The sequence below is a fragment of the Eucyclogobius newberryi genome, unplaced genomic scaffold (assembly GCF_026437365.1).
Source record: "Eucyclogobius newberryi isolate DKJ021-1_F unplaced genomic scaffold, fEucNew1.0.hap1 SCAF_16, whole genome shotgun sequence".
In the NCBI taxonomy this organism is placed as follows: domain Eukaryota; kingdom Metazoa; phylum Chordata; class Actinopteri; order Gobiiformes; family Gobiidae; genus Eucyclogobius; species Eucyclogobius newberryi.
Genome location: NW_027315790.1, coordinates 5441175 through 5463312, shown reverse-complemented (window position 1 = coordinate 5463312; position 22138 = coordinate 5441175). Strand labels below are relative to the sequence as shown.

At 41.1% G+C, this 22138-nt stretch overlaps 1 protein-coding gene across 2 annotated transcripts in view; it reads left to right on the top strand.

Annotated features, from left to right (window-relative positions):
- glcci1a (glucocorticoid induced 1a) overlaps positions 1–21850 on the top strand; it is a 44819-nt gene extending 22969 nt beyond the window's left edge. Inside the window, exons 2-8 of one of the 2 annotated variants that reach the window (XM_072447334.1) lie at positions 4977–5128; positions 9256–9342; positions 13082–13243; positions 14678–14830; positions 16226–16436; positions 20285–20402; positions 21054–21850. In XM_072447334.1, the coding sequence (XP_072303435.1) occupies positions 4977–5128; positions 9256–9342; positions 13082–13243; positions 14678–14830; positions 16226–16436; positions 20285–20402; positions 21054–21333 (1163 nt within the window). In that variant the 3' untranslated portion in view covers positions 21334–21850. Of the gene's footprint in view, positions 1–4976; positions 5129–9255; positions 9343–13081; positions 13244–14674; positions 14831–16225; positions 16437–20284; positions 20403–21053 lie in introns of both variants that reach the window. The other variant, XM_072447331.1, reaches the window with a different exon arrangement.
- The last annotated feature ends 288 nt before the right edge of the window (positions 21851–22138 follow it).

Here is a 22138-nt window from a genome sequence, read left to right as displayed (position 1 = left end):
GCGTTTTCAAAATAGCTTTTCGATTGAATCCTGCATGTTTGCGTGGTTTTGTATTGTCCCGCATTTGAGGCTCGAATGTTCAGAACATTTCAGTTTACACCTATCTCTGTCCACGGCCCTGTTCTTGTGAATATTTGAAAAAACGTAACTTTGGCTGGACACATCTTTTGAGCCCAACGTGTATTGCTCATAAAATATGTGTTCGTGTTTAGCTCCTTTTGAACAGGGCTTAATTTGACCTGGAACAGACTGGAACAGGAACAATTGTCACGGGGCGTTCCGGAAACTTTTCTTTGATCTGGTTACTAAATTTTGTACCTTTTTTATGTCGATGGTCTTGTATAATACAGACAGAATTGTGTGTATGAAATAAACAAAGCCCACATATACAGGTGTGATTTGGCACTGTGCTCTCATGTCATTCAGAAAAACGGGCAACAAAAATAGATGGATTGTAAGTGATAATGAGAAGTACTTTAATCAAACATGAACCCAGTTACTAACGCAGTCACTTTTGGGGAGATGTAATGGAAGGCCTTATTGGACTCTTATGAAGAAACATTAGGGGAAATTAAGACGGGCAGTTCTGTTGTTTTTTTGGCATTTATTGTGTGTGTTTTTGACCTTGTTTGGAACACGGTCCATAGCTACTTTAGCTCAATATTAATAATGTTTTTTGTATGAGGTGGTTTGTTACTATGGTGGTTTTGGCATATATTATTTTAAAAGCAAAAACAAAAATGTAAAGACCTTTTTTCTACTTTGAAGTTGTTTCAACCAGTTCACCCAGTCCTTCCGTTGGCTGCTTCCTTTGACTCTCATCCATCCATTATTCACTTAATTGTACTCTTTCTCGTCCCTCATCTTACAAGCTTAGATTTGTGCTATAATCTTTGTCCAGATGTACACCGTGAAACCAGAGCATCAGTCTAAACTACATCCAGTATTAATGGCAATTACTAAGCTAAAGCTCACCTGTTTTAACAAGCAAACTAACAGAAATGACTGAATAACTCACTTCTGCTACTATAACTACTACTAGTCTACACCTACTGTAAACCTGCTTTCACTGTGACTGTTTAATGCTCTTGTCACCACTATTGCTAGCTTAGTACCACTTGTACGTACCGTCCTTTTCAGACTTCAAGCCACTACTTTTTTCTGATGCTTTGAACCCTGCGGCCGATACAACGGTGCATCTAATTTATAGATTTTTACTGGCAAACGGCCACCGGGGGCAATCTAGCAGGAGGCGCAACCTATTACACACTGTAGAAGAAGACACATCATGTTTTCTTTATTTTAAGCTTCAAAACGCTGTGTGTTTCATTAAAATCAGACTCATATTCACAGAGAAATTAGTCTAATGAAGTGAATCTAGACGCAGCTGAACACAAAGACACACTTGAAGCGTGGACATGTGATATATGGCGGTCTGCAGTTTAGAACCTGCCGCCTTGAAATGAGACTTTCTTGGCCAGACCTGACCCCTGCATCACTACCGTGGACCATACTTCTGTGTAAATATCTCATGTTACAACATGACACTCACTAAGCACAAGATCAGGAGCAAATGATCCAGATGTGAAGACACAGACAAATCAGCTCACACAGAGTCATCAAGGACAGAGGGGGCAGAGGGGACAGTTCAGATGTGTTTGTTAAGCTTCAAACTGCTGTGTGTTTTATTACAATCCAAATCATATTCACTGAGAAATTAGTCTTAATTAGTCCCCCGATGCAGCGGACCTCAGTACAGCGGACTGAAGGTGCGCCGCGTTGAAATATCTTATGTTACAACGTGGACACCTGCAGTTTATTGACAGGTGCGGTCCGTATATGTACAAGTTCTATTTGCTTCGTAAATTTCGTGCGCGCAGCTTTTATTCACGAGCATTGTATAGCCCGAAAAGTACGGTAATACTAGTGCTTTTACATTTAACGCTAAAGTAAAAGCACTAGCAGGTGATTCACTTTTTCCCCTGCCAATTTCATTCTAATAAACCAGCATTGGCAGTAACTTATAGTGTTAGCCTATATTTTGCACCAAGTTTTGAAGTAAATTGGATATGACATTGGAACTTGCATTGCATTCTTCAGCCGTTGTGGAGTGTGGACCCAGAGTACACGCTTTACTGCCGCCACTGTTTACGCTGATATGGGCCCATAAAGACACGGCTCTGTGCTGTAAATATTGCTGTTACTACTGTCGACACTCGGACATTGAAGACATTAAAGTGGATAGATTATAAGAGAGTGTACTTTTTTTAGGTTGTTCTTTCTGTTTGGCAAAATACTGTTACTTCATGCGTTTCAGCTTCTATGGCTGAACTTTTGAGTACTTTTCACTACAGAGATATAAATTAGTAGACGCGGCGCTCCACTTAGCAACTCACTATCCCGCTAAGGTTTGAGGGACTCCAGGGCCAGTCCCCTGCACTTTTGCCCAGAGCCATTTGCGTTAGCTCACACTGGTCGACAAATACCAACGCACCGACTTTCAATGTTTTATTTTAGATGTTAATTAACGTGTTACTGGCATCTGAGCTAAAGGCTAACCAAGTTTATGTTGAGCTATCTGATGCTGTGCTTCTGTAAGAATCTAGTAACCCTAAACATCCTCTTTTACATGTTATTGGTGAGGAGAGCAGATACACGACTTAAATATTATGAAAGGGTTTAGTCCTGCTTTAGACCTGCTTTAGTCCTGCTTTATACCTGCTTTAGACCTGCTTTAGTCCTGCTTTAGTCCCGCTTTAGACCCGCTTTAGACCCGCTTTAGACCCGCTTTAGACCCGCTTTAGTCCCGCTTTAGTCCCGCTTTAGACCCGCTTTAGACCCGCTTTAGACCCGCTTTAGTCCCGCTTTAGACCCGCTTTAGACCCGCTTTAGTCCTGCTTTAGACCTGCTTTAGACCTGCTTTAGTCCTGCTTTAGTCCTGCTTTAGTCCTGCTTTAGTCCTGCTTTATACCTGCTTTAGACCTGCTTTAGTCCTGCTTTAGTCCCGCTTTAGACCCGCTTTAGACCCGCTTTAGACCCGCTTTAGACCCGCTTTAGTCCCGCTTTAGTCCCGCTTTAGACCCGCTTTAGACCCGCTTTAGTCCCGCTTTAGACCCGCTTTAGACCCGCTTTAGTCCTGCTTTAGACCTGCTTTAGACCTGCTTTAGACCTGCTTTAGTCCTGCTTTAGTCCTGCTTTAGTCCTGCTTTAGTCCTGCTTTAGTCCTGCTTTAGACCTCCATTAGACCTGCTTTAGACCTGCTTTAGACCTGCTTTAGTCCTGCTTTAGTCCTGCTTTAGACCTGCTTTAGTCCTGCTTTAGACCTGCTTTAGTCCTGCTTTAGTCCTGCTTTAGTCCTGCTTTAGACCTGCTTTAGTCCTGCTTTAGACCTGCTTTAGTCCTGCTTTAGTCTTGCTTTAGTCCTGCTTTAGACCTGCTTTAGTCCTGCTTTAGTCCTGCTTTAGACCAGCTTTAGACCTGCTTTAGTCCTGCTTTAGACCAGCTTTAGACCAGCTTTAGTCCTGCTTTAGTCCTGCTTTAGTCCTGCTCTAGTCCTGCTCTAGTCCTGCTCTAGTCCTGCTCTAGTCCTGCTTTAGACCTGCTTTAGTCCTGCTTTAGACCTGCTTTAGTCCTGCTTTAGACCTGCTTTAGACCCGCTTTAGTCCCGCTTTAGACCCGCTTTAGTCCCGCTCTAGTCCCGCTCTAGTCCCGCTCCAGTCCCGCTCCAGTCCCGCTTTAGACCTGCTTTAGACCTGCTTTAGTCCTGCTTTAGTCCTGCTTTAGTCCTGCTTTAGTCCTGCTTTAGACCTGCTTTAGTCCTGCTCTAGTCCTGCTCTAGTCCTGCTCTAGTCCTGCTCCAGTCCTGCTCCAGTCCTGCTCCAGTCCTGCTCCAGTCCTGCTTTAGACCTGCTTTAGACCTGCTTTAGTCCTGCTTTAGACCCGCTTTAGTCCCGCTTTAGACCCGCTTTAGTCCCGCTCTAGTCCCGCTCTAGTCCCGCTCCAGTCCCGCTCCAGTCCCGCTCTAGACCCGCTCCAGTCCCGCTCTAGACCCGCTTTAGACCTGCTTTAGACCTGCTTTAGTCCTGCTTTAGTCCTGCTTTAGTCCTGCTTTAGACCTGCTTTAGTCCTGCTCTAGTCCTGCTCTAGTCCTGCTCCAGTCCTGCTCCAGTCCTGCTCCAGTCCTGCTCCAGTCCTGCTTTAGACCTGCTTTAGACCTGCTTTAGTCCTGCTTTAGTCCTGCTTTAGTCCTGCTTTAGACCTGCTTTAGTCCTGCTTTAGTCCTGCTTTAGACCTGCTTTAGTCCTGCTTTAGACCTGCTTTAGTCCCGCTTTAGTTCCGCTTTAGTCCCGCTCTAGTCCCGCTCTAGTCCCGCTCTAGTCCCGCTCTAGTCCCGCTCTAGTCCTGCTTTAGACCTGCTTTAGACCTGCTTTAGACCTGCTTTAGACCTGCTTTAGACCTGCTTTAGACCTGCTTTAGTCCTGCTTTAGACCTACTTTAGTCCTGTCATTATACTTTAATAAGGGGAGGGGCGTTACCTTTGTGATTGTGTGTGTGATTTAAAGCTGGTGCAGCCGATAATTTGCTTCCTTACCAACCACATACTGCAACAGGGGAAGGCAAAGAGGATGTGGTGTCTTACCCGGGGACTCAACGGGACACAACGGGACACAACGGGACTCAACGGGACTCAACGGGACACAACGGGACACAACGGGACACAACGGGACACAACGGGACACAACGGGACTCAACGGGACTCAACGGGACTCAACGGGACTCAACGGGACACAACGGGACACAACGGGACACAACGGGACACAACGGGACACAACGGGACACAACGGGACACAACGGGACACAACGGGACACAACGGGACACAACGGGACACAACGGGACACGTTCAGCACGTTTCAACCGGCAACACTTCTCTTTAGTTTACAATGCAATAATCCATCATTCTCATGTGTTTGTGCAGTTGAGCGGAGCAAGCCCCAGCAGCAGGCGGGCTCCGGGGTGATCCGCCGCACCTCGTCTCTGGGAGCCATCACCGGGCCTTACCTGAGCGGACAGTGGCCCCGGGACCCGCACGTGCTCTACCCCTTGTGTATGAGAGATAAGTCCACACAGGTAATGTAAAGGTTAAAACATTTAGTCTCTCCCAGAGGTTTCAAAACTGTGGCCCGTGGGCCAAATGAGGCCTTCAATCTTATGATGAAATGGCCCAGATTGCAATTAGTGTAGTGGTATTTTTGCCATTTTTTGGAAAATTCTTTGCGGTCATAAGCTCAGTAACAAACATTTAAGTGTAAAACGGACAACACATTTAGATTCTCCGCCTGATAAAAGGTGTGGGAGCACAATCAAACCTCTGGTAATCACAGGCGTCTGAATGATTCACTGCTTGGACCAGTCTGTGGCTTCAAATGTTTCAATAGAACTTCAACTTCCACTATTTTAACGCAGCAACAGTCAGAGAACTGTTGCTTGAGCCGTTATTGCTAACGTTCATAGCATAGCATACATTTTTTATTTCATTGCTGCTTATTGTATAACAAACACATTTACTACTTTAGTTAATCCTTATAGACAAAGTTGTGATATTCTTATAGCTCAGTCTATCGTGGCGTACTACTCAAAAACAATCTTGGAAGTCACATTGATAAACAAAGTTGTTGACCATTGCTTTTACTAAATGCATGTGATTGCTTCTCAAAGAACAGAGTGATGCCTTAACCGAGCTACAGTCCAGAGGCTTTACAAATGTAACAATGAAGCTTTTATTATTTCCCCAAACTCCACATGCTGCTCCACTTTATCTGCTCCTAAAAGTCTTTCCAGCGGCATTTGTTTCCCACATTATCAGTCCACACGTCCTTGAAAGTTCAAAAGTTGAGTGCCATCGTGCTAGCTTAACGGAAACATGGTTAATGCGATTATAATCATTGGTTAGTTTTTGAAAGCCCGTTTGTCCCCTACGTGTTCTCAGATAAAAACACCAGACAATATTTCAAGTTGAACACTAGACTATGTTGCACTAGGTTTTTGTGATTTACTTCAACCCTGTAAATGTCACTATTGTAATGGAAAATAAATAAGTTGTTAAAGAGCCTGTACCTGATATTTTGTAATCAAGTAACATTTCTGTCTCCCCTGCACGGATATAATGTAAACGCATCTATTTTGGGGAAAATCACACCACAGAGCTTTCTCTGCATCTAATTATAGAGCGTTTTATTCTCTGAGAAGCAGGAAAGGTCACGGCAAGAAAAGTGCCTATAAACTCATCTTGGTGAATAATGCTGGGTATGCATTAGGTAAGTGAGCGATACATGTGGACTAATGTAAAGAGTTAAATATACAAGTTCTGTTTTTCATGGTTACATGTTAAAACCAGGTACAAAGCTTAAGTCAAATCAATATTTTTATGCGAAGGAGGCATCTCACTAGAAGAGGAAATAAACCTTTAATCAAGTTATCTACGTTTGCTCTAACGTTATTACACGCGAGTAAACCACAAAGTAATGCAAGTTATGTCTGAGGCAGAAATCACTCAAAACAAATGAATTGGCAGCTGTTACAAAGTTGGGCTTTATCTAAATTAGTTTGATTAAAGCTTAGAATGTTCCACTGATTGGCATTAAACTTGCTTAATGACACATGTTATTGCTCAAATAACAAAATAAAATGGATAAATGGTCACATTTATATTGCACGCTTTTACCTTCTACACTTAGAGCGCTTTACATCAAGGAACCAGTCACCCATTCCACACCGGTGAGGCCAGGCGGGTCAAGTGTCCAGGACAGTCCTTGACAATTGGTGCCGTCCCTTTTTGCTGCAGACAAAAGTTCATTCCACAAGTATCCATCTATCATTAGAGTTCCCAGAGACATCGATTTCAAATCAAATGGAATATCTATGTTAAAACTGTAGTGCCTCGTTAATCTGAGTCCAGTATTTCTGAATAATAGAGCAGTCACAATACAAATAATAGTGATATGCTATTTGACAGTCACAGTTTCTCCAGCAACATGTATTTCCCTGTGAATAACGTGTTCTTTGACATGGTGTTCATCACTTCATCTGTTACAACACAATTTCCTTCTTTCTATGGAACATTCAAAGCAAAGCAATAACATCTCCATGGAAACAAGCAGGCAGACTCTCCACCAAAACAGTAATATAGTGCAACTGGACATATTCTGTAGTAAATCCTAAGAGTGTGGACTTTCACCATCAACCATGCAGATTTTATAATTATTGTCCTCAGTAGTAAACTTTATTGACGACACCGAATTGCTGTCTATTAGTGAATTGGTTTGGACTTTGATTCTCGAGCCAAAACCACCTGGCACATTTGACCACATGTGCCAGTGGGCCGGCTAATCATTTACAGTGACCATCCCTAATTTTTCCAGTGCACGTTTTTAAGTGAGCCAAGAGCATCGGCATCTGAAAGTGAAACATGAACTGATAAACCAATACAAGAACTCCAGTTATTCATTTTTGTTTATATAGAAAGACTGTGAATATTGATGTTTGCAAAGGACGTTCTAAAGAACTGCTGCTGTTGCTTCTGCACATCATTTTTGTCTGCAAATTCAGCTCATGTGGTTGAAGTATCTTTCCCCGGGACAACTTATTGGGTCATGTACTGACAAGTAACCTACATAAAGGTCATCCTCTGACATCCCCAACATTCCAACAAAGTGGCAGAACTAAGTGGAGCTCCTGTTTTGCTCAATTTAATAAGACAAAGTGGAAACTGAAAGTCGTTTTCTTCGACTGTGCAGAGCTTAGCTAGCTTATTGGAGATATTGGACGCTTTCCACTGGCCCACAATAATAACACACTGTTGAAAAAATAAATGGGTTAATGTTCCTGTCGTTTATCTGGTTGACTCTGTTTTAGAAGTCTGGAACAAACTAACTATTCAGCAGAGTTATATACTTGTATACTAATATTTGTTATTTGACTGTAGCAGCTCTTTCAGATTTTAGTTTGATTTCGAACTCAGAGGAGAAAATGTCATTAATCACCAACATCTGCTTAACTTCTATACATTACACAAAAAATATATTGTACTATACTATTATGTGCATAAAACACATGGATGCTATATACTTCTCCCGTTGTGTGACCTCTTGTCTGGATTCCTGTTGAAAGGAAACAACAAAACACATAATTTCATATACTTCACAATTGTACCCAGACTTTCTCACATACATTTGCACCTCCTTCATTCTCACCCAGGGCTCCTGCAGTGAATGACCCTTATCATCTTCAGTTTCACCATCTGCCGGCCGGGCCATTAGACACTCTTTGTAGGTCACACACAATACATGTTTTTTATGGCCGATAGTATCTAGTGTTGCACATGGCCTGCCTGATGATGACTGATAACTGTCATTCGGCTGCTCTGTGTCTTGGCTGACCTTATTTGTGCCCACTCGTTCCACCGTCTCGCTGCCTGCGTGACATTTCCCACCTCCGCCCGTGCGCTCTTCAAAGCCTCGCTCGACCTCGCTTATCCACCAAGCGCTTTATTCTTACATGTAGGGGATGTGCAGCTGTGGTCGCTTCACACTTGTTTGCTGTTGTGATGTAATGATGCACGATGCATCTTACAAAAGGTGTCATTTTGTAATGAATCACACGCTTTTAGAAAAAAAAATGGCAAAATACTTTTACCTTTGTTTGGTTTGTCAGTAACTTTCATGAATTTAGAAAAGGTTAGCAATGGGAAATTAAATAAATCATTTGGTAACACAAGAAATAGACATCCCAGCACTTGAAATTACTTTATCATTTATTTTCTTAAAAAAAAAAAACCTCAAAGATGCACAAACATGTCTTCTATAAATTACACACAGTTTTGGAATGATTGTTATTAATGTTATGTTTGTGTTATTTGTGTTTTGAACAAAAACACACAAATGTCCTTTTCAAATGCACTTTTCTTAGTTACTGCAGCTTTTCACATACTGTAAGGTTTTGGCATAGATATAAGTATGCCAAAACCTGGTGCTGGACCATGTGCCCCGGTCCACTGCAGGTGCTGGACCATGTGCCCGGTCCACTGCAGACTTACTTTAGTGTCCTCAAACCTTCTGTCAAATGTTATATAAGTTTCGATAGCATTCTCCCTCTTCTTATTGGCCTGTAAATATGTATGTAAATGTGTATATGTAGAAAACAACATTTTAAGTTGAGGATCTAAAAAGGTGTTGTTGTTGTGGTGTTGTTGTTGTCAGACTCCTGGATGTTGGAGTGAGGACGGTGCAGAGAAGAGGAGCCACGAGCGCTCGGCGTCCTGGGGCAGTGCTGATCAGCTCAAAGAGGTACACACGTGGGCCTACATAATGCTACAGATACACTGTAGTATTGAAAACTACTTTATGACACTGACACAAATACCCCAAAGCCCGAAAGTCCACCTAAACCTTAAATGAACTACGGTTTATTGCGTAACTGAACAGTGCCTTCTATTTCTGACATATTCATAAAAAACAAAAAAGCAATTGAATAAAAACGTGTAGCTACATCACTGGAAATACGGCGGTTTATCACAAGATCAAGTCTGCGTTCGGTGAACAATGATTTAATTATTTTGCTGTTTCGAGTGTTCATTCTCTCTTATCCAATCATCTCGCGCTAAAGTGTTCCAGGAGAATCAACATCCCTCACGGCCCACTTTGGAGCGCTTGAACGGACGGTGCAGCAATGGGAAAAGGACAATACAGATATTAGCAGCGATCAGTGTCTGTCTCTCTGTATCTGTGTGACCCTGGACAGCAGCAGGGAGGAGCACACTTCCCTTTCTTCTGCACTTCCATTACCCTCCGCATGTTATGGCGAGTGCCAAAGCTCAGCTAGCTCCTGCAGCCGACTAGAACCAGCTGAGAGGAAGAGGAGAGGCAGAGAACCCATATCAAGTCTGGCTGTGGGCGAAGTATATTCTACACATTCCTGTGCGCTATGAAGACGACCTCCAGCTCTGTCCGGGCACGAGTGGAGGCAATAAATTGTGAATGTTATTTAAAGTCATCCTCCAGCCAAATGATCAGGCTTAAACTGAGGAATGATTGAGGTGCGAAAAATCGTTTACCGAATGTATAAACTTTGGGGCAGATTTCAAGAGAGAATGATAGATAGAGAATGATAGATTTGTTGGGGAAAATATCTCCCTCAAGACCAAGACGCTGGTGGTGAGGAGGAGGAGCAGCGGGAGAGGTTGAGGAGGCTGATGGTTCTGCTGTTGCGGTGGATATGGAGTCAGAGGAGTGGCATGTGCACAGCTCTCCGGTTTCCCTCTGAAAAAGAGCTGCTTCACCTCAGTGCGCCTTAATAACATCTGCTGCCAGGGTCGACAGGTGCAAAAGAGCTTGAGCTACAGCCCTGTACAACACACCTCCTCTGATAGGTCTAAATAAACTCACTTCATATCAAATAGTTATTTTTTTTGACCAAGCACAACATTGCTCTAAAACTTGACTTCCTGTTCAAAACTGCAGAACGGATAAGCCCCGCCTCTTCATAATGACATGTCACTTTAACGAGCAGCAGATCGTCATTTATGCGTTTTGATTTTTGAAAAGTGGCCGTGTGAAATGTACAATTTATTCTGTGTCACTCAGAGTAGAGGGATGTGGGCGGGGATAGGGGGTAGGTGAGAACAGGATTTTTTTCATTGGCTCAGTCGGAAGACAATACAGGATTAACTGAGGAAACACTTGTCACAAGGTTAAAATCTCATATGTCCCCTTTAAAAAGCAGGATTCTACTAAGAACTAATACAAAATCCTATACATTTCAGAACATGATGGTAGAGGTCTAAACCACAGAAGACTTTTCAATTGACTTGCTGAAGTGAAAGACAAAATAGCAGTGGCTAATTAATAAGCATAAATGAAAACCATGAACTTATTATTCAGTTCTGACTCCATATGTTCACATTTAGAATATAATCCAGTGTTGAAGCGTCAGTGCGTGCGCTCGTGCCTGTGGTGACAATCTTCAACTTCGATTAAAAGAAAAAGCCATATTTTGTGCTGAAGTTCACTTTTATTCTTGAGTTTGTTGCTGAGTGTTTAGATCCAGTCAGAGCCATGATTGGTCAGAAACAACAAGACTACAAGGTTCCCAAAGTGAGGGTCGCGAGATGATTTAAAGGTGCAATTTTAACCTTATGACACTGTATTTAATATATTTGTAAAAGATAAATCTTCATTTTTTTTGGTGAAATTACCACAATACAATAATAATAATAAACTATTCAAATAAACAATAATCATCCAGATTCAATACGTTTTGACACTTAAAATTATGACCACTTTCAGTATTATCCTGCAGTGGGGGTCAGGGGTCGGTTGCACGGTCTGAAACGTTTGGGAAGAGTCTAAGCTTTAAAATGAGGTATGACACTCCCTGGTGAAATATCCGGTCGGTCGAGCTTTATCCGTGCGGTTAAGTTTGAAGGCAACACGAGGATCTGAGCGTGTGCAGCTGACAGGGAGCTGGCAGGTGTCCTAGGACGACAGGCAGAGACTTCCACCTGGCTGTCGGGCAGGACTCGGGCAGGACTCATACTTCTGCTCTTACATGTCTTTAAATGCAGCCTAGTCATTCTAACCTTAAAGGCGTCCATTTTATTTATGATCTTGACACTGCAAGTTGAGTAATGCCAAAACTGGTATTACAGATGTATGTTGATTTATTTTTTATTAATCTGCATGCTGTATCTAATAGATGTTTGGAAATAGATTTTTTAAAATACTATACTACTATAATACTTTTGGCATTTTATGTATTTATTATATCCTAGATCAACAGAAAAAAATAACAATAAAAAAACGTCAAAGCTGGTCCATGTAGAAAATAAGGCAAGTAAAGGAGTAAAAGTAGAAAAATAAATAAAGCGGTGGCTTCAGAGCTGAATAATTGTCCCATTTTGTCCATTGTTACATTACATTACTATTACTTTTTCAATACATCTTTCTGTGTCAATGTTTATTTCACAAAAACAGCAACACTAATTGAAGAATCCCATGCATTTCAGGACATTTTGTGGAGGCCCAGTTTTCACACATGAGAAGAGCGCGTGGTGGTGTTTAACACATAATTACAGTCTTTGTGACCCTTCAAATGGCAATTATAATGATTTGACTGTGATTTACCAAACCTTAAATCTATAGAAAAAGTTGAAAGCCACGTTCCAGTTTTTACCTGTGAATGTGATAATCATATAATAAATAATAAAACACATGGTTATTATGTCAGCCAATTGGATGTGATACAGTAAATCAAACAGTGACATCTGCTGGTACAATCTGCAAACGGAATGCTGTTTTTAATGTGGATACTTCATTGATAAACTAGACAAGTGGAAATGTTTTAGCTTCACATGCAAAAAAAAAAGTCATATCAAATAAAACGTGCTAAAGTTTTCTTCATTCAAGTCTGCTTCATTAAAATTTTGGGATTTTTTCCCACAAATTCCATTTCAACACCATAAAAAAAGCTAAATTCTCGGGTAACAAAAGAATCCACCTACTGTCCTGTATCTTACACTGTCCTGTATCTTACACTGTCCTGTATCTTACACTGTCCTGTATCTTACACTGTCCTGTATCTTACACTGTCCTGTATCTTACACTGTCCTGTATCTTACACTGTCCTGTATCTTACACTGTCCTGTATCTTACACTGTCCTGTATCTTACACTGTCCTGTATCTTACACTGTCCTGTATCTTACATTGTCCTGTATCTTATTCTGTTCAAAAGTTATTGATCACTAAATGGAAAACACCAATCATGCTGTTGCACTCTTCAAAAGCTGTGACAACCAACCCGCTCTCTCCTTATTTATGCTTCAATCAATCATGAACCTATGGCCTTTTTATTCCAAAAGCCGGGTTATTAAAGCTGATCAGTCACGTATAGAAGATGAGACGGTCTAAAAATGATCTTTCTACCTTTTTACCTTCACCGTGACTTGTAAAACCATAATAACACTAGAACGACCGGGTTTATGGAGACATGACTTGAACACGTTCTCCTCTGCTGCCTTGTGTCCTCAGATAGCCAAGCTCCGGCTCCAGCTCCAGCGCAGCAAACAGGGGGGTCGTCCCGCTAAAGACAAGGACCACCTGTCCCCCCACCAGTACCACCCTCCCACCCCTCAGATTTACAGCAGCTTGTACCCCAGCCACACAGCGTCGGCTCTGGAGGGACATCCACAGGTACAGCAGCTCTTACACCTGCAGGCGTTGCCATGGGAACTATGTGGGTACTATGGAGTAATGTACCTGTTTTTTATAAGGAAGTTGTGTTGCCACTGTTGTTGTCAAATGTATCTCAAATCAGAGACTGAAACTAATATCAAAACTAGATATTCCTTTAAGTAAGCAGCCAAATGTGACCACATGCTAACATGAAGACAGCACTATTCTTTAATCAACTTAAAGGTTTGATCAGCTGAAGTGCATTGATTAGTCGTTCACAATTCAATTTTTTTTTTCAGAATCCTTGGTGTTCTCCCTTAAATGTTCCACTCATCAATGTCGCTTTACGTTGCTGTATCTTTAAATGTCAGCGCTCTTTACTTCCTCACTCACTACAAGTCAGTGTAATTCCTCATTCCAGTGTCCATTGTAGAGAATACTTTAGTTTTATTTATCTGGACGTTTCGACTTTCATCCAAAAGTCATTCTCAATCTGTGGATCTAGTCTGAAAACTCTGATATTTCTCCTATTCTGGATAATGGGATGGGATAAATATAAGAGTTCTCAGATCAGAGCCACAGATTGAGAATCAAATCGATAAGAGGAATAGTCAATACCCATCCTTAGTCTCAATGGAACGTGGAATCAGCGAAAGCAAAAAAACTATGATCCGACCATGCATTTGACCCAAAGTGCACTGAGATGAAAGAGTACTCGTAAATTACACACTGGTATGTACAAATATATAAACAGATAAGAGGACAATGGAGGCATTCAGTATTGCAGAGCATAAAAAAGATCTTTACATTCACAATCCACTCCCTCAGTCCATGTCTTCTGTCCTCAGAAACTGCACCATTCACAAAAGAATAATTGTTTTTACACATTTTTACACACAAACATTTGAAATTCGACAATAGTTTTGAACTTTGATGCTAAGAAATAAAGGCTTGATAGTTTACTCCTATTTCAACACCACAGTGATAATAAAATGTAATTATATTTTATATTTATTTTTTGTCAATGGACTACGGGCATTTTCAACACATAATTACAGGAAGATAAACGGTTTCATCAAATCCTAGTGCATTTCCAACTCTTAAAAACAGTGGTACAAATTGTTTCTATTCTAAATTACAGCAGAATATATTTTCAGTGTTTTTCTTCGTTTAAAGATAAAAAATAAAAATAAACCTTTGGGGGGAAATAAAATACAAATAAAAATGTACATGAAATATCGAAGTGTTTCTTTATTATAACAGTTTTTAAAAAGGGGACAAAACTCATATTCAGACTTTTGCAGCTCGTAAACATGAGAAAGTTGTGTCTGGATCTCTCTGATGCACATTTTCAGCTCTAACTTCTGCTCAGGATTCCTTGTACTTGATTGAAAAGTGAAATACGCAGTGAAATACGCAGTGTAGTGATGCTGTGACTCTCCCCGGCAGCAGCAGGCTTCCATGTCGAAGTCGGCCCAGATGCCGCTCTCCAACATCACGGTGCCAAAGCCCTCGATCTCCAGGGTCCCCAGCAGCATGGAGGGCATCAACCACGAGCTGGAGAAGGTCTTCATCCGGGACAACGGGGACAAGGACGAGCTCAAGGTCCTGACTTGTACACCACATACACATGGTGGTTGTGTTGACTGTTGTTTTCCAATCCAGACTTAAACTGTTGCTGTGGAGTAATGACACGTTCTCCTGTGAGAGCTCAAAACACAACTCAAATGTGAAAGAGCTGCTACAGTCTAATAAGAAACATAAAAGTCTACAACTCTGCTAAATATTTAGTTTGTACCTGATATTGAAAAAAAGATATGGACAAAATAGTCAGGGAAACAATCATCATATTAGGCTGGGCAAAATAATAGGTCTGTTTGCCGTAACCCGACCGACCCGTTATAAAACTAGCCGACTGCAAGAAAAAAAAATCAGCATTTTGTCAAAATGACGCCAAATTATTTTATTTTTCTAATATTTCACCAACTCACCGACCGACCTTTTCAAAAGTGCAGTGTAGAATAATTTTATCGCGCTGGTGAACTTATCTTTCATCCCAAGTGACAAATGACGTATTGCACGACACATTTACGTTAACGGTTTTGCCTCTCTATTGAACAGACCATGTAGGAGAGGACCTGTATGTCCTTTAACATGTTGGTTAGCCTCTGTCAGCGCCACTGACCTGGCCATTGCTCATGTCGTTCTGCATCATGGTGTGGCTTCATGTTAAATTTGACCTGCGCTTTGCATTCTGGAAGGGAAACAGCCCAACAGCGTCATCACAACAAACATGGCGGCGCCCGTGTCCTCAGCATGTTCCCCCGCTCGCTTTCGCTACCACAATAAAGGATACCGGCGTACAAAAGGTCGATTGAAATATCTTAATATCGTGAGATTTAGTCTCACGATCGGGTTGATCGAGACGTTTTCCGTCATTGACTGTTGAAGCCTGACCCCTGGACTGTGGAAGCCTGACCCCTGGGCTGTTGAAGCCTGACCTCTGGGCTGTTGAAGCCTGACCCCTGGACTGTTGAAGCCCGACCCCTGGACTGTTGAAGCCCGACCCCTGGACTGTTGAAGCCTGACCTCTGGGCTGTTGAAGCCTGACCCCTGGACTGTTGAAGCCTGACCCCTGGACTGTTGAAACTGACCCCTGGTGGTCACTTCGGGTCAAAAAATGACGCCGATTTGGATTTTTTTTTTTGCCTTCAAAGTAAAAAAAAAAAAAAGTATTTACCTACCGTCCGACCCACTTGAAAAATGTTGGGTCGGGTTTCAGCAAACAGACAATTTATTTGGGGTAGCCTTTATTGTATTTATTTATTTAAATTAGGACATTGATATTCCAAGATATTAAACATAATTGACCACGGGAACAACATGACAAAGAAAACGGATGATTTACAACAAAAGAAGTTGAAAGATCATCTATGGTTCATGAATAACATACCTTCTGTCAAATGAAAAGCTTTATAGTTTGCTGTTGTCTTGTCTCAGTCCCTGGAGGTCCCGGACGGCCGGCGCGCTCCCTTCCCTCCTCAGCAGCGCAGCAGTAGCAGTCGCAGCGTGGACACCCAGACGCCCTCGGCCCCGGGACGCTCCAGCAGCTGCTCCAGCCTGTCGCCCTGCCCCTCGCCCGCCTGCCCCCCCGGCTCACACGGCGACAGCCCCTACTCCACAGACGAACTGCTCTACGACAGAGATAAAGGTTTGTCATTAGGGCTATAAACTGTCCACTATTCCACGAGTTAGCGCTAATGCATCAGCAATGGTAACGTTAGCATGAGCTTTAGCACGGTTTTGTCTGGATTGTTGCTGTTAGCGATTAGCACCAAAGTTTGCTAACAACCTCATGATAAAAATACATTTTCACAATTAAATGTATGTTTTGTTTCACCAAGTGCTACAAATGCGACAATAATATGTGACCCTTAGAAACTGGAGGTGTAAGTGAGATATTGGTAGTGATAAATGTAATGAACACATAAACCACAGCCATATGTCTCAGTCAAATGAACAGATAGAACGTTTACATAAGTACCAGGCTGCGTGGGCTGATCACTCGTGGGACGATCTATAGCAGCAAACTAAATACGTATTTTCCGCACTATAAGGCGCACTGGATTATAAGGCGCATTTCAATGAATGGTCTATTTTTGATCATTTTTCATATATAATTACACGGCGCATTAAGAAAATTGAAGGCTTTTAAGTGCACCTTTATAGTACGGAAAATACAGTATATTGAAGTAACACCAAGGTCCTCAATCTTACAGAAATGTCCTTTTAGTTATTATTAAAGTAAGTTTTTTCAATGTTAAGGCTTACATTATCCTTGATTGGACTTGGTTTTGTATCTGTTAAGTTAAAAAAAATATTGACACAGTTTGACTAGTAAAGTAAGGCATGTCCATGTTTGTTTTAATGTAACTGGAATTATTGTCAAAAAGTATGTTAAAATATCACAATAACATCGCAGTATTTAACAGCTGTATCACATATTGTAACGTCCATGTTTTTTGTGAATTTTTCGAGCTTTTAACATTGGTCTGTTTCAAATTTAGTCTCAACAGAATTCTTTTCAATCTCTGCTAATTAAACAGAAATATGTCTTGACACCTAATGTGGACTGTTTTACAGTACTAGTGTATTCAAGTACTAGTGTATTCAAGTACTGGTGTATTCAAGTACTGGTGTATTCAAGTACTGGTGTATTCAAGTACTGGTGTATTCAAGTACTGGTGTATTCAAGTACTAGTGTATTCAAGTACTAGTGTATTCAAGTACAGGTGTATTCAAGTACTGGTGTATTCAAGTACAAGTGTATTCAAGTACTAGTGTATTCAAGTACTAGTGTATTCAAGCACTAGTGTATTCAAGTACAAGTGTATTCAAGTACTGGTGTATTCAAGTACAAGTGTATTCAAGTACTAGTGTATTCAAGCACTAGTGTATTCAAGTACAAGTGTATTCAAGTACAGGTGTATTCAAGTACAGGTGTATTCAAGTACTGGTGTATTCAAGTACAAGTGTATTCAAGTACTAGTGTATTCAAGCACTAGTGTATTCAAGTACAAGTGTATTCAAGTACAAGTGTATTCAAGTACAGGTGTATTCAAGTACTGGTGTATTCAAGTACAAGTGTATTCAAGTACTAGTGTATTCAAGTACTAGTGTATTCAAGCACTAGTGTATTCAAGTACAAGTGTATTCAAGTACTGGTGTATTCAAGTACAAGTGTATTCAAGTACTAGTGTATTCAAGCACTAGTGTATTCAAGTACAAGTGTATTCAAGTACAGGTGTATTCAAGTACAGGTGTATTCAAGTACTGGTGTATTCAAGTACAAGTGTATTCAAGTACTAGTGTATTCAAGCACTAGTGTATTCAAGTACAAGTGTATTCAAGTACAAGTGTATTCAAGTACAGGTGTATTCAAGTACAGGTGTATTCAAGTACTGGTGTATTCAAGTACTGGTGTATTCAAGTACTAGTGTATTCAAGTACTAGTGTATTCAAGTACTAGTGTATTCAAGTACTAGTGTATTCAAGTACAAGTGTATTCAAGTACAAGTGTATTCAAGTACAGGTGTATTCAAGTACTGGTGTATTCAAGTACTGGTGTATTCAAGTACTGGTGTATTCAAGTACTGGAGCATTAAAGAACTGGTGCATTAAAGTACTCGTGCATTAAAGTACTCATGCATTACTAGTGTATTAAAGTACTCGTGCATTACTAGTGTATTAAAGTACTCGTGCATTAAAGTACTCTTTCATTAAAAGTACTCGTGCATTAAAGTACTCATGCATTACTAGTGTATTAAAGTACTCGTGCATTACTAGTGTATTAAAGTACTCGCGCATTAAAGGACTCGTGCATTAAAGTACTCTTTCATTAAAGTACTAGTGTATTATAGTACTAGTGTATTAAAGTACTGGTGCATTAAAGTACTCGTGCATTAAAGTACTCGTGCATTAAAGTACTGTTGTACTATAGTACTAGTGTATTAAAGTACTGGTGCATTAAAGTACTTGTGCATTAAAGTACTCGTGCATTAAAGTACTGTTGTACTATAGTACTAGTGCATTAAAGAACTGGTGCATTAAAGTACTCGTGCATTAAAGTACTCGTGCATTAGAGTACTCGTGCATTAAAGAACTGGTGCATTAAAGTACTGGTGCATTAAAGTACTCGTGCATTAGAGTACTTGTGCATTAAAGTACTCGTGCATTAAAGTACTCGTGCATTAAAGTACTCGTGCATTAAAGTACTGGTGCATTAAAGTACTCGTGCATTAAAGTACTCGTGCATTAAAGTACTGGTGCATTAAAGTACTCGTGCATTAAAGAACTGGTGCATTAAAGAACTGGTGCATTAAAGAACTGGTGCATTAAAGTACTGGTGCATTAAAGTACTCATGCAGTACTCATGCATTACTAGTGTATTAAAGTACTCGTGCATTAAAGTACTTGTGCATTAAAGTACTCATGCATTACTAGTGTATTAAAGTACTCGTGCATTACTAGTGTATTAAAGTACTCGTGCATTAAAGGACTCGTGCATTAAAGTACTCTTTCATTAAAGTACTAGTGTATTATAGTACTAGTGTATTAAAGTACTGGTGCATTAAAGTACTCGTGCATTAAAGGACTCGTGCATTAAAGTACTCTTTCATTAAAGTACTAGTGTATTATAGTACTAGTGTATTAAAGTACTTGTGCATTAAAGTACTGTTGTACTATAGTACTAGTGTATTAAAGTACTGGTGCATTAAAGTACTCGTGCATTAAAGTACTCGTGCATTAAAGTACTCGTGCATTAAAGTACTGTTGTACTATAGTACTAGTGCATTAAAGAACTGGTGCATTAAAGTACTCGTGCATTAAAGTACTGTTGTACTATAGTACTAGTGCATTAAAGAACTGGTGCATTAAAGTACTCGTGCATTAAAGTACTCGTGCATTAAAGTACTCGTGCATTAGAGTACTCGTGCATTAAAGAACTGGTGCATTAAAGTACTGGTGCATTAAAGTACTGGTGCATTAAAGTACTGGTGCATTAAAGTACTGGTGCATTAAAGTACTGTTGTACTATAGTACTAGTGCATTAAAGAACTGGTGCATTAAAGTACTCGTGCATTAAAGTACTGTTGTACTATAGTACTAGTGCATTAAAGTACTGGTGCATTAAAGTACTCGTGCATTAGAGTACTCGTGCATTAAAGAACTGGTGCATTAAAGTACTGGTGCATTAAAGTACTGGTGCATTAAAGTACTGGTGCATTAAAGTACTCGTGCATTAGAGTACTCGTGCATTAAAGTACTCGTGCATTAAAGTACTGGTGCATTAAAGTACTCGTGCATAAAAGTACTCGTGCATAAAAGTACTCGTGCATAAAAGTACTCGTGCATTAAAGTACTCGTGCATTAAAGTACTCGTGTATTAAAGTACTCGTGTATTAAAGTACTCGTGCATTAAAGTACTCGTGTATTAAAGTATTTGTGTATTAAAGACAGATGTTCAGTCCTGAGGCTGCTGTTTCTTGTGTCTCACAGACAGTGGAAGCAGTTCACCTCTGCCCAAGTTCGCATCGTCCCCCAAACCCAACAACAGCTACATGTTTAAGCGGGAGCCTCCAGAGGGCTGCGAGAAGGTCAAGGCCTACGAGGAGAGGTGCTCTTCAAACTGTTTCAATCATGACGTCGTCTCCTGTACAAGACAAACTCACTCCTGTGTCGCTCTGTGTCGCTTCAGTCTTAGAGGAATTTGCTGAAACGTGTTAAAAAGCCACAAGTTTGCAAAGTTGTTGACATGTTTAGCGACTTGCCATGTCTCTGCCATTGTTGCCAATCGCCATAGATACCAGTCTAAATATCCAGGATACATAGAGTTTTCCTGGTGTGTGTAAACGTCACGTAGAATAGGGTCATGACCAGGATGAGGCTTGAGAGTTCATCCATGTTCTATTCATATTTTGACTCGTGGCGTCAGTTTGAGGCAGAAGACGTGTCCAAACTGTGCCTCCATCTGCTTCTTGGAACTGGTGATTTTTAATATTTTTTTTTCTTCAAGACGCTCCAAATTGATCAATTATTTTGTTCAATCCATTTGTGAATCCATTAGCTCCAAATCTTCCAGGCTCACCTCATTTACATTTAGATCTATTTTATGGACAATAGATTGAACTAAAAATACTTCATGTTGCGTCAAATTATATTTAATATAATTATATATATTATTTTATTAACTGGTGTTCCGTGGCACCCTGGCACACTGGTTGAAGCCCTCTAACCCCTCCCTCTCTCTCTCTGTCTCTGTGTCCAGCTCCAGGGGCCCTGCGTCCTCCTCCGTGCCCCTCTTCTCTTGCCCCGACAAGAACAAAGTCAACTTCATCTCCACCGGCTCGGCCTTCTGCCCCGTCAAACTGCCCGGCTCGCTGCCCCTGCCCCCCACCGCCGAGGACCAGGAGGCGGGGGCTGCCGCGGCTCTGCACGGGCCCCGCACACAGGTGTCCACCAGCACCAGCACGGACGACCCCCCCGAGGAGACGGGCCCCTCAGAGACTGACGCTCCTCAGACAGACACAGACGCCGCCATCAGCTAGGCCACAAACCAAACCCCCCCAATACTGGCTGACTGCAACTAGGGGGCGCTCTATCTCTGTTTCTCTCTCTCTCTTTCTCCGTTTGGGACCCCGACAAAACCCCCGCCATCTCTGCATGACGTAGCAACTATGTCCCAGTTAACCACACCCACCACCACAGACTGGCCTCCTCGCCCTCCTGACCAGGGACGACCACTAGAGGCGCAACGGAGCACTGTCCGGACAGGCAGGGGGGGCACCGGGGGGGGCATGTTTTAAACCGGTAGTATATTTCTGAGATTAAATTATGTGTTGTGTTCTGTTTTAACATTCACAGTATGAATAAGCTCTTTAAACATAAATATAGACACGCGTATATATATCTATGAAAAGAAAGAAAATGCTTGTTTAAAAAAAAAAAAAAAAGCTCCTAAACTGTGTATTGCTGTGTTCTAGGCTGTACTCTTCCGGATTCAGTTTACCCAGGTCACATGTCCAAACTACGGTGGCCCTGAAGGGAAACTCACAACAACAATCAGAAGGTTTTTTGCCACTGTCAATCATCAGAATTCACAAACAATTTAACAAAGGGGGAAATACTCACAGAAAATAACAAATACAAATACTAAAGTAAAAGGTAACATTGATTTTATTTTTTTATTTTTTCAAAATTAGTTCAAAAACTGAGAAAAAGCAACAATTAAAAAAGGAAATTTAAAGGACACATATTAAGCTAAATTGAAATTTTGCTTCATAACATTGTCCCATCAACAGAAACATTCTTACGCAGCTTCATTCACATTAAAGGTCCTCTCCGCTCTGAGCC